This window comes from Coturnix japonica, chromosome 1, assembly GCF_054131305.1.
Source record: "Coturnix japonica strain WE chromosome 1, WE-NBRP24, whole genome shotgun sequence".
NCBI lineage: Eukaryota > Metazoa > Chordata > Aves > Galliformes > Phasianidae > Coturnix > Coturnix japonica.
The window spans coordinates 114,705,521-114,721,323 of record NC_140663.1 but is presented as its reverse complement, the minus strand read 5'-3'; the positions used below and the strand labels follow the sequence as shown (position 1 = coordinate 114,721,323).

The following is a 15,803-nucleotide window of genomic DNA, read 5'->3' as shown; positions in this document are numbered from 1 at the left end:
CCCCATATTAACAAATCTAGACCTTCAAAAGCCTTAATTTCATTGTTTTGTTCATACATTACTATTTGGAGGATATTATTTTGTTAGTAGCTCTGTTTCACTTTTCTTTAGTGGAATTTCTTTAAACTGCAGTGGTGTGGTTCTGATTTATTTCAGGTCACCACATTGCTCCATTCTTCCTTTCTTGCCTTCCAGCTCAGATGGCATTCCCAAGACCCAGATGTCAAATGTTGGATGATCTTTTTCCACTGTTTGCATCTGGTTTCTTTGGCAAGCTCAGCAAGCATTGGAGTTACTTGGGTTTGGTGTGATGGTCCGGCTGCCAATGGGACTGTGTGGACATCCTCTCCTTCTATGTGCAATATACTTTTAAGTCATTATGCTGTGGAATGCTTCTGCTCGATGTGTCTGAATCTCCCGGGAGTTTTGCACTTATGCCCATTTATGGCGATAGAACTGACTTTCTTAACCCCATTCATGGCCATCTTGCTTTCCCTGCAGCCTGTACAGCTGCAGTCAGCTCTTAGATGTGTCCCATCCTTGCATGTATTTTACATCAGTAGAAGTATGAGCACTAATGCCAGTCACAGGAATACCTTATGAAAACAAGCACTCGTGCCATCAGAAGAATGAGATTGCCAGTGAATCGCATTATAGCAGTTGCAAAACCAGAAGTTACCAAGCCAGAAGTTTTAATCATTGGTACAACCTTCCTTATTTTTGTACCCTGTACCTGCCAAATACTTTATAAGAGAACAGTGTGTTACATCAAGATAAGAATTGGAAGACATAATATTTGGAAATTCCATAAAGGAAGACAACACAGTATTAGAGAAATCAATGAAATATGATGTGCTGATTATTTAACAGTGCACCTGGAGGTAGCTAAATTATTACGGAAAAAGGAGTTGACATCCATCTCTTAAGGTGATAACATCATTAATTTAGTGACTTCGGGAAAATGAACCTGGAGTCACTACATTTTGAAAACCTGTCTGGACTGCCTGAAGGAAAGAAATAGGAAAAGTCATTAAAGGAAATGGCACAGATCTCCATATGAGATCTCACTATTTTCCTGGACTGAAGACCACACTGGGCATGAGTTATTAAAAGATTTGTAAGAATGGGTTATTGCTTCTACTCGGTTCCTCGTAGAGATGTCTGAGATGTGCGTCACAGACAGTTTGATGTTCGTAATTATTTATTCTCTGTTTCGTTCTGTGGTAACAAATGTTTCACGTAGTATGAAGAATCACATAGTATGAATAATTAAACTGAATAATTTGCAAACAACTTAGAGACAGAATGTGTTTAAAAAAATTGAACAGTATATTAAGTAAACTTACTAGGATAAATTAAAAAAATAGTTCATAAACAGAAGACTTCTGTGGTACTCAGTAGACGGCTTAGCTGTTGCTACTCATTCCTGAGTAACTGGCTAAGACAGAAGTGTGTCAAAAGACGTTGCATCCACAGACCCTTCTTTGTCAGTCTGCTCACCTGCACAAACGTAACAGTAGGTGCCATAGTAATTGCACTTTAAGTTTAAACAAGACTGCTCTTTACAGCGATAAGGGAATCTGAAAATGAAGGGAGCACTTAGGGAATGTCAGTCAAATAGATCTGTGATTGCTAGATCAAGTAGCGCAGGGAATACTCAGCAGCACCCCATTTGTGTGCTTAAAAGAAGGAATGCTTAACTCAGGCCAGGTGAGGCATGTCTCCAGGGGAGACAGGGCTACAGGGCTTTCTTTGGGCTGCATGGCATCCCAGCTATCTCTGTTTCCTATGCCTGCATTTGCCAGTCATTGCAGCTGTGAGCCAAGCATATTGCAAACAGCTAAGGTTGCGTAGCTTGCAGATCAATCAGTGTGCAAAGAACAGCATTATGTTCATTAAACAAAAAATCAGTGGCAAATACTGTCTGTCAGGGAGGCCATTTTTAACTGAAAAAGGAGCAGCCAAGGGGAAAAAAAAAAAAACCAAAAACAGAAACCTCTATTATTTCTATTTTTGCAGTTGCAGCAAAATCTGTCAGTGAAATTTTGCAAAACAGCCCTACATATGCATTTTTGGCGCTGCCTAGGGGAACAATTCCCAAAGGACTGTGTAGTACTGTTGATGGTGTATACAGGCACCTCGATGTGGGAAGAGATGCAGCGCAGTACCAGGATCCTTTATCACTGTCAGTATAAATGCAAGTGAATCTCTAAATGATGAGTTTCGCTCACTTTTCAAGTCAAAAACACTTGCATAGCAATTTTTGTTAGGTAAGATTCATTTCACTTTTTTTTCTCTGCATTCATTATGCATTTTCATACATCATTCAATGCTTGTATGCTCTGCAAAATTTTTCCTGCTATCCCAGAGATAGATACTGCCTTTCCAGGTGATCATACGAAGTCCTGCAGTTAATCCACTGTTCATTTGTTGTTTTTTTTTCATGTATGATTCTACTTTTACACACTGTAGATAGTTGGATGGCTTGTGTTTTCCCATCTTTTCTCTAGGTTGAGGTGGGAAACACCTGGCAGCCATTCTCTCAAGGCTGCTGAAAGATGCCATTTGGGGCACTAGTCATGTCACTGCACAAGTGACTGTCCTGCTCAGTGGTGCAAAACCAGTTCCAGCATGTGGCCACGGTCTCTCCTTGTGGCCTTTCGTGTCTGTCTACGCAGCCTTAAAAGCTCTGAGTCACATAGCATGCATCCTCAAAGGTTTTGTTACAGTAAGACACCACTTACTGGTGTTATTTGGGTATAAATTAATGTCTTATAGAGAGTGATTACTACAATCACTGGGCTGACAGAATTTAAAGAAGTGATGCATATGGACACAGATTTGCAAAGCACTTCTTTCATTTCACTGCTACTGCAGCATTTTGAGTTTTGGTCTGCCAGAATGGCATACCATCCCGGTCACATCCTTCCCTAAAACTGCCATTTGCAGAGCACGTTCTCCCGCTGTTCTCCCTCCCTGACTGCCTTGACAGCCTGCACAGTCATTGAGGGGGTGGTGTGCTGGCTTCCTGGCTTTGCGCTGCCTCATGTGGTTTCATGAACTTCAGAAGGAGGGCCAAGTTAACATTTGTAACACAAGTGTTTAAATAGCTAGCATTTAAAAGAAACTTGCCTTTGTTTAGTAAAGATCACCTTTTTATGTGACTGAACTATAAAGAGCTGCAACATAGCTATATAATTCCATGTACTCACAGAGCCCTAAAGAGAACTGATGACATCTGTTAACTATAAAAGCAAAGCTCTAATGATATTTCAGTGTTACCAAAAACCTGACGTGGGTACAGCTTCATTCAGAATTTTCTTCACTGTGTGTGCAACCTTTAAAGTCAGTGTACTTCCATATGTTATGTAAATCCTATAGTAATGTTTAAGAAATCATGAGATGACTAGCTATAGCTTGGTTGGGTGGTTGTTGCTTTGTTTTTCTTTTAAATACTGTTGTACATCAGGATTTTTTTCCAAGAGGGCTGAGGAACACAGTGTCCAGCAGCACCCACTTAAGTAGTTTCACTCTTGATTTTCATTATTTGGAACTTACCAGCTACGATTTGGGAACATCTGTCTCAGCTGCTGGAGATCCATGAGTGAGATTTCTATTCAGTGACAGCATATCCGGGAGTTTTTTGTTTGGTCATCTCAGGGGTGCTTTGGTAATAGTTACTTGTCATGGAGAGGAACAGTCAAATGAAAGGATTCATTTCAGTAACACGGCTGTGTTTTGTGCTGAGAGGTTCCTTTTCTCACCCGCAGTCAGGTGAGAGGTCTTGCACTTCAAGGACTTGGCAGCTCAGTACTGGCCAGAGAGGTTACTTGTATGCCATGTTAACCTGTCTGCTGGCAACAATAGGACTTGAAATGAAATGTGACAGCAGTCAGCAAAAAGGTCTGCAGGATACCATATGCAGTAATGAAGTCGTAGTTAAAATTAAGGCTGCTGTAGATCCACAGTAAGTCTTCCGTTTTTTTCCATATTCTATGGATGTTAATCGTTGGCCATTTTTATTCTGTCTGCCCTCTGATCGAATCAGAGACCGCTTTACAAAGTCTTGAGCTGCCAGCTCACAAACAAGCTGCTGTCTCTTTTAGTAGGGAACTTCAGTGCTTCTGGACAACAGTTCAATTATCTGCGTCTGACGCATTTTTAAGTAGATTGGCTGATTAATCTGTCATGCTTTTTAAAGTCCACTGCTTTTCAAGAATGTGTTATTACTGTTGTTTAATTTAAATCCACATAAATATACACTTAGTGGGACCTGATTAATCGCATGCCCTATATTTATATGTACATAGAGATTTCAGTGTTCAGAGATCAAACCCCAGGTCTCTCTGACTCAAGCTGTGTGTGCTGAGTGTTTGACTTCCTCCTGATCATGGTACCCAGCAATGTGCTTGGCTGTTCTGCAAAACAAATAGCAAGGCAAAGACACTGCCCTGCAGATCTATTTTGGATACAGCAGCTCGTAAACTAGACCAGGATATAAAGAGTGAGACAGGGTGAAGGGGGACCAGGGATTAGATAAATGATTCTGCTGATTTTCAGGTGTTATTTTCTCTATGCTTTGTTTTCATGCTTGTGGTTACACGTAATAATTCTTCTGGGTTGACCTGACACTTTTTAGAAGGTGTCTTAAACACTCCTAAAAATGAAGGTGTACGAAGGAAGGGAAGTGTGATAGGGAAAGGAAAGGATAGAGGCTGGAGGAGAAGAAAAGCAGTGGCAAAATGAAGTGTGCAGGGGAAGAGAATCACAGAGAAATGCATACCTTGGTTTTCAAGTGTGGGAGGCATTCTGTTTCTAAGCTTGTTTTTGCTATCTGTCTATGACAGTAATTGAGCTGGTTGCAGTCTTGAAAACAGTTTGAGAAAGGGAAAGAAAGTAGTGCTGTGGAGCGAGCCCAAAATCCTGTCCGCCAGCCCACACACAATCGGACATTGCAATGACAGAGGGGAAATCCCTTAACGGACAAAACTATAAATGAAACCACTGTTGACAAGGGGAAGAGACAAAGCTATATTTAACGGAAGTATTTTCATTTGAGAACTGCTTTCTTTTTTCTTCTTTTTTTTTTCTTTTTCCTCTTGTCTGGTCAGCGGAGACTGCTGGGATTCTTCCTGTTTGAGACAGCGCATGGGTGGTTTCCCCAAGGCTTTTAATGTTAGATTAATGCTCTGGAGACAGTGTGGTGATAAATGGGTTCCTACAGTTATATCTACATCCTGTGCTCCCCTTCCCCCACCACTGTCTGGGCTGTGGGTCTGCAGCCTCTAGGCCAGATAGAAGAGCCCAGCAGCCCTCCCAGCCACTCGGCTGCAGAGCCTCAGTATTCATCCACAAAAACACTTCAATTTACAGCGTCGCGACCAGTTATTTCTAGGACAGTGACAAACATGGAATGGCAAAGAGAAAGAAAATGAAATGGTGAAGAGAAAAGCATTGGGCTGAAGGGAGGGCCGTCGAATTGGCTCATCATCCGCTGTGTGACAGATCCCAATTAATTACTTTTGCTGCTGCTGTTCACTTTCAGAAGATAGGTTTGCAGGAGCGGCCATTCTGTTGATTCATGCTTAATGGCAGTGCTCTGCGTGTCATATTACACTCAGCAATAAATGTGGATTTTAAACTTCTCCCTTGCATAAGCACACGGCTCCCCTGTGTGAGCTGCGCCCGTGCCCTGGTGTTGTGTGGTGCTGGCGGGGGTGTAAGTGCTCAGCTTCAGGAAGCACTGACACAAGAACGTAGACAAGAAAATAAAGACCTGAGTTATTTTTATTGTCAGCTGAACGTGCCCTAGTGGTGACTCATATTCTTCATGTTTGTGTTTTTGTTTTCAGCTGGCCCATTCCCATAATAACTCTCCTGTGTGTGCATACGTGTTTCAGAGTGATGCTTGCTGCCCATGAGATGTACAGGGCTGTGCACAAACGGCTGCGGGGCCATTGGCACAGCTCTCCTTAGCCTCTGCAGCAGCCTTCCCCCAGTTATGCTGCAGTGTCTTTTGCATCTTGAAGCAGAATTATTTTTAGACCATGAAGGTGTATCTGGCTGGTGCATTTAGATTTCATGTCATGTCTTCCTTTTCCTGCTCTCAGGTTTCTCCCACTCGGCCTTCACGTTTGGTATCGAGAGCCACATCAGTCAGTCCAACATCAACGGAACACTAGTGCCACCTGCTGCACTCATCTCCATCCTCCAGAAAGGGCTCCAGTATGTGGAGGCTGAGATCAGCATCAACGAAGTAAGTAATCCCACCACCTCTCTCACACCCCTCCTGGGCACTGCCAGCCACCATGCTGGAGCTCACCACAGAATGCATCTCAAAAACACCAGCCATCCGTCCTTACCTTGCGTTGATGCAGTTTCCTTTTGTTGCTCACCCTGTTTTGCCCCACCCAGAAGGCAGCCAGGGAGCCCTGTGGTACACATTTTACTTTTGGCTGTGGCGCTGAAGCCACCTCTTTGGCTTATGAGGGTTTTACAGTATTTCCACTACCCACGGCAACAGAGTGGGTGCAGAGATTCCTGCAGCAAACAAGATGGTGGGTCTGTGTTTACAGTGTTGTGCTTTTAAGGTAACAGCAGAGTTTGACAGGAAAAGTTTGCAGCGTAGGTTAAAACTTCAGTCTGTGCTGTCCATTAGAACCTGGTGCTTCTGTTTGCAGGAGAGTTTGGAGAGATTCTTCTGATTTCAGTGGCTTTGGCTCAGATCATATGGAGGCTGAGCACCATCCCATCACAGATATGCCAAAACAAGTGTGTGTAAATTCTCATCCTGGCTGGGTCAGTGGTTGTCTGTGTGCATTGTGCGAGCAGCCACAAAGTGTCTCTGTTCTCACTGAGCTGCAAGGGGAAACAAAGAGGGCATGTAGGAAAAGCCAGTGTTTCTGCCCTGCCAACCTTAAAGGCGCAATACTTCAAGGGGGAGTGGAGCATGACGGATGAGCAAGTGCTGCATTACAAAATATTTACCACAGATAGCTGTATTTGTCAGAGATCTGTATTAATATTAATGCGTAAAAAGCTATTGCTTTTTCCTCTATAGCTGAATGTCATATGTGAACAACGTGGGTGAGAACAAAGGAATATAAAATAGAGAAAAGGCTGTGTTCGTACTGTATGGTTTGGAAATCCATTTGGTTTTATCTTTAACAGTCTGTATGGTTTTCTTTTTATGACCCAGTACCATGCTTAAGAGTTGTATATGTGTTTTTTAATTGGGGCAGTGACATTTGACATTCATGCCAAGCTGCACTTTGATGCAGTTGTAATAACAAACCAATGTGAGGAATCTCTCTCAATTTGCTGCTACTTAACATTTGGCCTTGTGCCTCATACTAGAGCTACACAGTTAGAAATATTCACCATGAACAGCACCTATAAATTCAGGTTGTGTGAAAGGTGTAAGGTCCTATTCCTGTGAATCCAGCTTCAGAATTAATTTCTTGTGAGAGAGTAATCTAAAAATATGTGTGTTGTCTCTGCTGTGATTTGTTTTGCTCTCCAAGTGGTTCAGTTCTGCTTGATTATATAGCTAGAAGTACTGTGCTGCAAAACAAAAGCCGCTCTTCTTCAAGTCTGTGTGCCAGCAGTGGCTACAGATATACCGTGTGAATTACTTCAAAGTGATGAGTAATCACTAGTTTATAAATTAGTGTGTATAAAATTGAAGTATTGTTTTTGATTTGTGTAAAGACAGTCATGAAAATATCCCAGTGAGCATTTTTATAGTTAAAAATGTAGGATGCCAAAATCCATTGGCAAACGTTTGTTTTTCATGTTGTAGCAAGGACTTGAGCCAGGATTCAAATAAATGTCTACAGAGACATTTACATCAAAAAATGTTGAGGAGAAAGAGGTATTATATGTGTCTTTTCTAATGACTCTTTCCTCTGTTTTCTTCTCCATGAGGAAACAAATATGTAATACTTTAATAAGGTAATTGTAAGGTATAATACAAAGGACAGTCCAACAGAAGCAGACTTGAAAGCCAGGCTGTTATTTTTCATTACCAGCTATTGGTATCTTTTGAAAATGATAGTTTCCCAACTGCTTCATCTGTCCATATCCAAAACTTATCACTTATTCCTAAAACCCAAATCTTTAATTGTTGTGTGTTATTTATTTCAAAGAATTAAATGGAGTTTGCAGAAGATCGGTAAAGTGCCTCTATATAGAGCCATCTAAAACCTTTCTAAAACCTGTATTTAAGGTAATAGGAAAGCGAAAGTGAAGCAGAGCTAAGTAGATAAAGCAGTTGTTGACCCGAGTCTGTATTAAGTCTTAAAAAATAGCCCTTGAAAGTTAACTCAATTGCTTGTTAAACCTGAAGCCTAATTTACAGAAATCAAAATGAAATCTGTAACTATTGTTAATGAAACTAGAGGAAAAAAGGGAAAATAGTGGTGAAGCAGTCCTGTATAATCAGCTACAACCGGTGCTGCTGGGCTGATGAATGGATGAATGTGGTATAAAGAAACAGTGAATTTGCATATACATCTTATTTTGTCTGAGGTTCATTATTCATCTACTGCTTCCATTCATATGCTTCTGCAAGTGCAGGAACACAAACCATTCAACCCAAGTCTGTTTGGCTCAGTCATGACTTTAGCCATTATCCTTTTCTTTTCAAACTGCTAAATAAAGTAAACTTTCTGTCATAATTCAGACAATATATTTTCACAACATCATATTTTCGAGTCTTTACTGTAAAGAGTTTAGCTGCCTGATTCTTCTGTAAATTTTGAACAAATGATACTTTCACTAAACAATATCCTCACACAACCCAGTTTTGTTTCTTTATAACGTTGCCTCTTAGCCAGCCTCAGTGCTGAAGATCCTGAGCTTGCAATTTTACTTTGGCTCATTTTCTTTGCAGGATGGTACAGTATTTGATGGCAGGCCAATAGAGTCACTGTCTCTGATAGACGCAGTGATGCCTGATGTTGTACAGACCCGGCAGCAAGCATTCAGAGAGAAACTAGCTCAGCAACAAGCCAGTGCAGCAGCAGCAGCAGCAGCAACGGCAGCAACAGCGGGAACAACGACGACTGCTGTTTCCCAGCAGAACACACCAAAGAACGGAGAAGCCACTGTGAATGGAGAGGAGAATGGGGCACATGCAATAAGTAAGCCAACCTGTGCAGCTGCTTTCCACTGCTGGAGTAGATTAGATTTTGAATGATCCTCATGTGCTTTGTTGGTGTCTGTAAGATGGTAAAACTGAGGGGGATAATTTCAAGAGGATAGGGTAATTCTAGAAAGGTTTCTGACTAGACACTACATTTTCTCTCACAATACCATGTTTTACCGATTCTGTCTTAGAATGCAAAAACTTCAAATTGCAAGATCTTCAGAACTGCAAGATGAACCCAGTGTCATGAAATGGAGCTGTATGCAATTTCCTTGGAGCAGACTATCTGTAGATTTCACTAATATTATCGGCCTTACAGGTGCTTTAATACATATGATGAAAGTTCAGAGAAGCTGCAGCTGCAGTTGATCATTTTGGCTAAGCTGAGGGGATGTGGGTTGAGAAGCTGGGACCTGGAGGCCAAATCTGTATAATTAAAGCACAACCAGAGCACAGCACTGAGCACTAACTACGTGCCTTACTGCTATGGTCCTTGGCGCAGTTTGGCCTATCCATTCCTGTACAAAATGGTCAGGTGCTGGATAGAAATTTGTATGAGCCAGAAACCATTCCTAGCAGTTTGGAAGCAGTGAATTTGTTTTGAAGGCACAGAGGAGAGAATTCCTTGCTTTTTTACTTAAAACTACATTCTTAGTCACACGAGCAAGTATCAATGTGAAGGTCTTACCTCCTGTAGACTGTGGGAACAGTCAGTCCCTAAGAGCTCCAAATTCACCTTTATTTACTGATTACAGAGAGAGACTGAGCTCATGGCTTATACATCTAAAGATAGGTGCATATTCCTGTGAGCGTAACTAAATCTTGATGGCTGCACTAGCACTGTTGAGCGGATGTGATTAATGGTTTTGGTTTCTGTGTGCAAACCATATTAGGGCATTGGCTAACATCTGAAATGAAACCTCAATACATTATGTATTTCAAAAGAAATTCTAGAGGAACATGCATGGCAGGTTTTGTAGGAAATCCCAAGAGCTCTTTGTTTTGGACAAGAAACAGGTCAGGACTGTTGTCATGCAACAGATTTTCTTTGTTCTGCAGCATAGATGCCTTTATCAGTCTCTGTCTTCTCTTTGACTTGAATAGAGTCCTCTCTGGGTCAGTGAGAAAAATGCTTTCAAACCAGATTTTTCTTCAGGGAATTCCAGTTAGACAGAATGGTTTCTCCCGGTAATACTGAGATGATTTAAAATACATTTTTCTTATGAGAAAGGGATGTCAAAAGTTCTAAAAAATTCCAAACTGTTACCTGTTTTTAGGTCTGTGAGAAATGTTAATATTTTACTTCCAACTGATCCTTTGTTTTGAAGTTGAACTTATTTCATATATGAAGTGGTACGAACAGAAATGAAAGCACTTGCAAATTTATCTACCGCTGACTTTTTGTTGTTGTTGTTGACTCTTTCGTTCTGATCATTGGTAAAAAGTTTTGGAGAATATCCTTCCATCTCAGTAAACAATTCTGAAAGTAGAAAACCAAATATCAGGTCATCACAAATGCAGAACTTCTCAGGCTTACTTCCTCTGATCTGAAGAAACATGCATGCTATTGTGTTAAAAATAAGAGCCTTTCACATCAGTTCAGATGTGTGACTACTCTATAAAGCTCAATCTCTCAGATCCGTCATCATATTATTAAAAGTAATAGTTCTTACAGTGGTTTTTAATAGAAGTAGTTTCGTGAATGTTTGTGAGTATTGAGGTAGAAAAGTCATGTATGGCCTAATCTCATCCAATATCTGCATGGAGCAGGATTCAAGAAGATAACTTTGGTGTTGTCCGCTGAAATTTCAAAGCGTGAACAGGACTAAGAACCTGCAAGGCAGATAGGCTAACAGAGGCATGGCAGTAGGAGGACAGGAGGTCTTCTAGGAGTACCTGGCCAGCTGGCACACTTCATTGGCAGCTGTTCTTGCGCCAGTTCATCATCCTGAGCAAAGAGGTGAGGTCTGCAATTTAAGGAGAAGGAGAGTTTAGGGAGAAGCTGCTGACAAATACAGAGACAGATGGCTCTTTGTGCACCTCCCTTGCTCTGGGAGGACTATAACCTTTCTGTTGGAATCATTCAGAGGATATCAGCAAGGTATCGACAACTGCAGGCTGAGGATTATACTTGGGAGATACATACAGATCTGCCAAGCTGACACTCTCACCCTTGATCAGACTGCAAGAGATCTCTCTCAGTAGTTACCATTAGAAATAACAGATCTAACTGGCAGTTTATTGCATCCAGCAATATTGCATCCTGTGTATCCAGCCTTCACCCTTGCCACTGTGTTCAGAGAGTGTTCAGTCTAGGACAGACTAAGATGAAAGATATGGCAATAGCTTAGATTAAGACAAGACATTCAGATCAGAAGATGTTTAGGATGGGACATAAAATGAGTAAGGTGAAACCTGGGAGACCTACTTTGATAGAAAAGATTGGAGAGAATTCCTGAAAAATAATTTCCATTGTTGTTGGATTTGACAGAACTGGCATATATGGGGATGGTTTGGGGTAGTGTGCTTTTCCTTAGTCATAATTTAAGAAAGAGAAACACAGAAAAAAAACTTAACAACAGTTTGAGATGCAGATTTAAAATAAGTAAGTAAAGGAAATTGCTAAAATTGCTGCCTTCTTTTGCTGCTTCCTGAGTGATGTTTTCTGGTTTGAGTCACTTTAAAAATTAGTTTAGAAGAATTGGCGTTGGATTGTTTTCCAACTCAAATATTTTTTACTGTTGTTATTATCATTATATTTGCAAGGATTGGGTTGGGTTTAAGAAAAATAAGTCTCTGGAAAAAAAAACACTCAGCCTAGCTCCTTTATTGTAGCTACAGCCATAAAGAACAGCTTCATTGAATGGCCTGTCAAATATTTAACTCAAAAATCATTTCCTGTGAAAAGTCAGGGTTAGCACTGGTAAGAGCTTAAAAATACATTATTTTTGCTTTAATTTAATGGGGAAAAAAGAGTTGAAATTACTCATTGGTGTGTTAAAATTACTTTTTTTTTTTAAAATAAACATAATTTGGGGGGCAGGGAATATTAACTTTCCAGTGATTTTGTGTTTTTAATATGTTTGAGGAAAAACATTAGAATATAATGTAGTCTTAACCATAGATGGCCTTTACAAAACAGTTTGTATTAACATTTAAGCACAGTTCTCCAGTATGCAAACTAAGTTATTCACTTTTGAAGGGGTCTGTTGCACTCAGTACAACTTAATCATGTCTATCTGAAAAGAGCCTGAAGCAACATGTTCATTCATTCTGTTTATTCAGTGGGGCATTTTATGTATTGTAAAGAGTAATCTTTTAAATATGAACATTCTTTAGCATCACTACTTAATTACGTGATGAAAAACAGGAAGAAAAGGCATACAGAATGAACATTTGGAAACAATTTCTGAAAGATTTCTCATCTTTCCCTCCTTTTTTTGAAACCATCAAAGCTGTAGTGTCAAAATTGCTGGCAGAAAACAATAGAAAATAATTGTGTGGGTATTTCATTGTTTCCAAAGGCCACTCAGTCTTACATGTACTAACACAAGTATCACTTGATTGAGGGGTCACAAGTTTGTTCTTTTTGCAGAAGAATTAATAACATTCAGTGCATGTCTAGATTTCTCCATCTGACCATGTACAAACAAAAAATACTTTTAAAAATCTGCTGGTCTTGCTCTGGTAGTACCTCACAAGTTTAAGACCCTGGAGTAAAGCTGCTTTCAAGCCAGGGATTGTCCACCCATTCTTTGCCCTAATGTGGCCAAGAGGGCCACAAAGATGATCAGAGGGCTGGAGCACCTCTCCTATGAAGAAAGCTTAGAGAAAGTTGGGCTTGTTTAGCTTGGAGAAGAAAAGGCTCCGAGTAAACATCATGGCGGTCTTCCAGTACTTGAAGGGAGCTTACAGGCAGGATGAGGATCAAGTTTTGACATAGTCTGAGAGTGACAGGACAAATGAGAACTTCAGTCTAGTGGAGGGGAGATTTAGGTTAGATGTTAGGAGGAAATTCTTTGCCCAGAGGACGGTGAGGCACTGGATAGCTGCACAGAGAAGCTGTGGTGCCCCATCCCTGGAGGCGCTCAAAGCCAGGTTGGATGGGGTCCTGGGCAGCAAGATCTAGTGGTTAGCACTCCAGTCCATGGTAGAGAGTTGGAACTAGATGATGATCAAGATCCCCTCCAACCTAAGCCATTCTATGAAATTCTAAGGAAAGTGCTACTTACTTGCGTCAGCATAGATTAGCACAAAACAGGGTACTTGAAAGCATGGTTGAGGGTAGAAATCTGGAGATCTTCCTTCTGATGGCAGTTGTGTAACATCACAGTCTGTTTTGCCAGTCAGTGGGCAATAGCTCAACAGAGCATGAGTATCAGGACAGATGGCTGATTCTAAATGCCATAAACATGTGGCAATAAAGGAGCATAATTATTCCACTTGTGAACCTATGGATCTCCGTATGTGATTAAAGAATGACTAACTAAAAGACTTAACCCAGATTGAGAACTTGGATTTTGATCAATCAGAGCAGTTCAGCTGGCCAAGGCATTGATGAGATAACACAAGGCTGCCTCTCCACCAGCCTGCCAGCTCTCTGCTCTTGGATGTGCTTTCTCTGAAATGGGTTGCGGTTCTGTACATGACATCTGCTGCCTGTTGTTCCAGTGTGTTACCTGCCCTTGATTGGTGTCTCATTCTCATCTCATGTTGCAGCCAGGAAGCGCAGTTTGCGATGCGTACTGACGCAATGAGAATCTGGAGTGAAAATATTATTCACTATGCAAATTGGTATGAAATGCTGCCACTAAGAGAAATTCATTGTTTAAAACGCTTTTCTTTTTTTTTTTTTTTTCCCTTAAGGAAATAAAAAAGGTTTACAAAACCAAAGTTGCTTAGACTGCAGTCTGAACAACCCCAGAATCACAGTATGTGGATTAAGTATATCTATGCATCAGCTGGTCCCTTTTGCAAGTATCGTGGTACCCATATGAAGAGAATTGCTCACTGTTTCCCTGCTGTACTTGGGAAATTAGGTCCATACTACATATATCCTACATCTGAGTAGCCCCTCACACTTCTAACTGGATACTGTCTAAGAAGCTGATGCTGCTTTTTTAAAAGAGCATAAATCTTTTCTCATATCTAGCAATCTCCTACTTCAGTAAATCCTTAGGTTGATTTAAATTAAGCCATCTTCAAGAAAATCTGTACTGAAATGAACACTAATTATTTATTTATATCTAAAGCTACATACTTCATACAGGATGTTTTAGAAAGCTCTATATTTTGAGGAAATATCATAACTTTGAATCACCATAGAAAAGAAAACAGCAGCATGACCAGTGACATAACACAGAACATTAAATATACATTGCTTTTAAGGCTTAGGCCGCAGGTAACCAGCTGTTTTTAATGCAGAGCTAACATGATCTTGCAGACTACTTATTCTGATATTTCTCTTTACAGATAATCATTCAAAGCCAATGGAAATTGACGGGGATGTTGAAATTCCTCCTAACAAAGCAACAGTCCTTCGGGGCCATGAATCAGAGGTGTTCATCTGTGCCTGGAACCCTGTCAGTGACCTGCTAGCATCTGGGTAAGGCCATGACTGGAAACAGCTGCTGCAATTAGAGTCAATTTAGAGATGCAAGAACTTGAGAGCAGATAGTAGAGACCAGTCGGTAATCTCCTTACTGATTTTTTCAGCCTGCAACTGTCTTTTTCAACAGTACTGCACATATGTAGGAGTCAAGTGATAGTAAGGTGATGCAGAATATGAAGCATTTGAACAATCAAAATGTGCATTCTGTGGCTCTGAATGCAAACAAAATTTGTAAAGGTTTTTAGAATAACTGGATAATTCTCAGACTGTTAGAAGTTCGTGCAATCAGTTCCTGCTTGTCTTAGCTAATGGTGCACACTGGGATCTCAGAAAGCTTTTTCATCCAAGTTTTATTTTAAAAAGTATGGGGATTATAAAACAGAGTTCTCTTTAGCCGTGTCTTCATTAGCGTGGTCCAGCGCAAACAGTAGTAGTTCTGGAAAGCAAAACTATTGTTTGAGAGTCCTATGCCACCACTGTTTGTATCAGGAAGGGGTACTTCAGAAGGAAACTGGCTATGTCTGACGTGCCCATCATAAATGCTTTGAGGGCATGTTTTGTTTCAATTTCATTGATAAAATCATCTAATTTGAGTTCTCTGATGCCGCTCAGCCATGACAAAGCATGGTAAGCAGGGCAAACAGATTGACTTAGAAAAGAAGATTTTGATCCAAACTGAAACACTAATGTAAACATAACCCAGGAGCTGTGCACAGACACTGTTAGAATCTGTGTTTGCTTGTGCTTTAAATTTAACTTAAAACAACAGCTAAATTTTAGAAAGTCAACTGGGAACGTGGAGGAAAACTGATGCAAGTTAGAGGAGAAAAATGGGTCTTCATCACTGGAACTTACCTGACAAAATCTGAGCATGTACATGGGAGAGGAAGGTCTTTTTTTCCAACTTTTTGCTAACTCATCAGAATTGTCTTCTTATGAGATCTTTGTTGACTTAATGCACGGAATGCATGGTGCTTTCCATGCTACACAGATGAGCTCTATTTCACAGTCCTTGTGTGCAGAGTTTAAACAGTGACTGAGTAG

The 15,803-nt window shown here is 40.5% G+C and overlaps 1 protein-coding gene across 9 annotated transcripts in view; it reads left to right on the top strand.

Moving 5' to 3' along the window:
* The window catches only part of TBL1X (transducin beta like 1 X-linked), a 190,131-nt gene that overhangs the window by 148,307 nt on the left and 26,021 nt on the right, over nucleotides 1-15,803 (top strand). For all 9 annotated transcript variants that reach the window (XM_085532138.1, XM_085532181.1, XM_085532153.1 and 6 more), the window contains 3 exons: nucleotides 6,111-6,256; nucleotides 8,894-9,143; nucleotides 14,621-14,753. In XM_085532138.1, coding sequence (XP_085388264.1) covers nucleotides 6,111-6,256; nucleotides 8,894-9,143; nucleotides 14,621-14,753 — 529 coding nt within the window. The remainder of the gene's footprint in view (nucleotides 1-6,110; nucleotides 6,257-8,893; nucleotides 9,144-14,620; nucleotides 14,754-15,803) is intronic.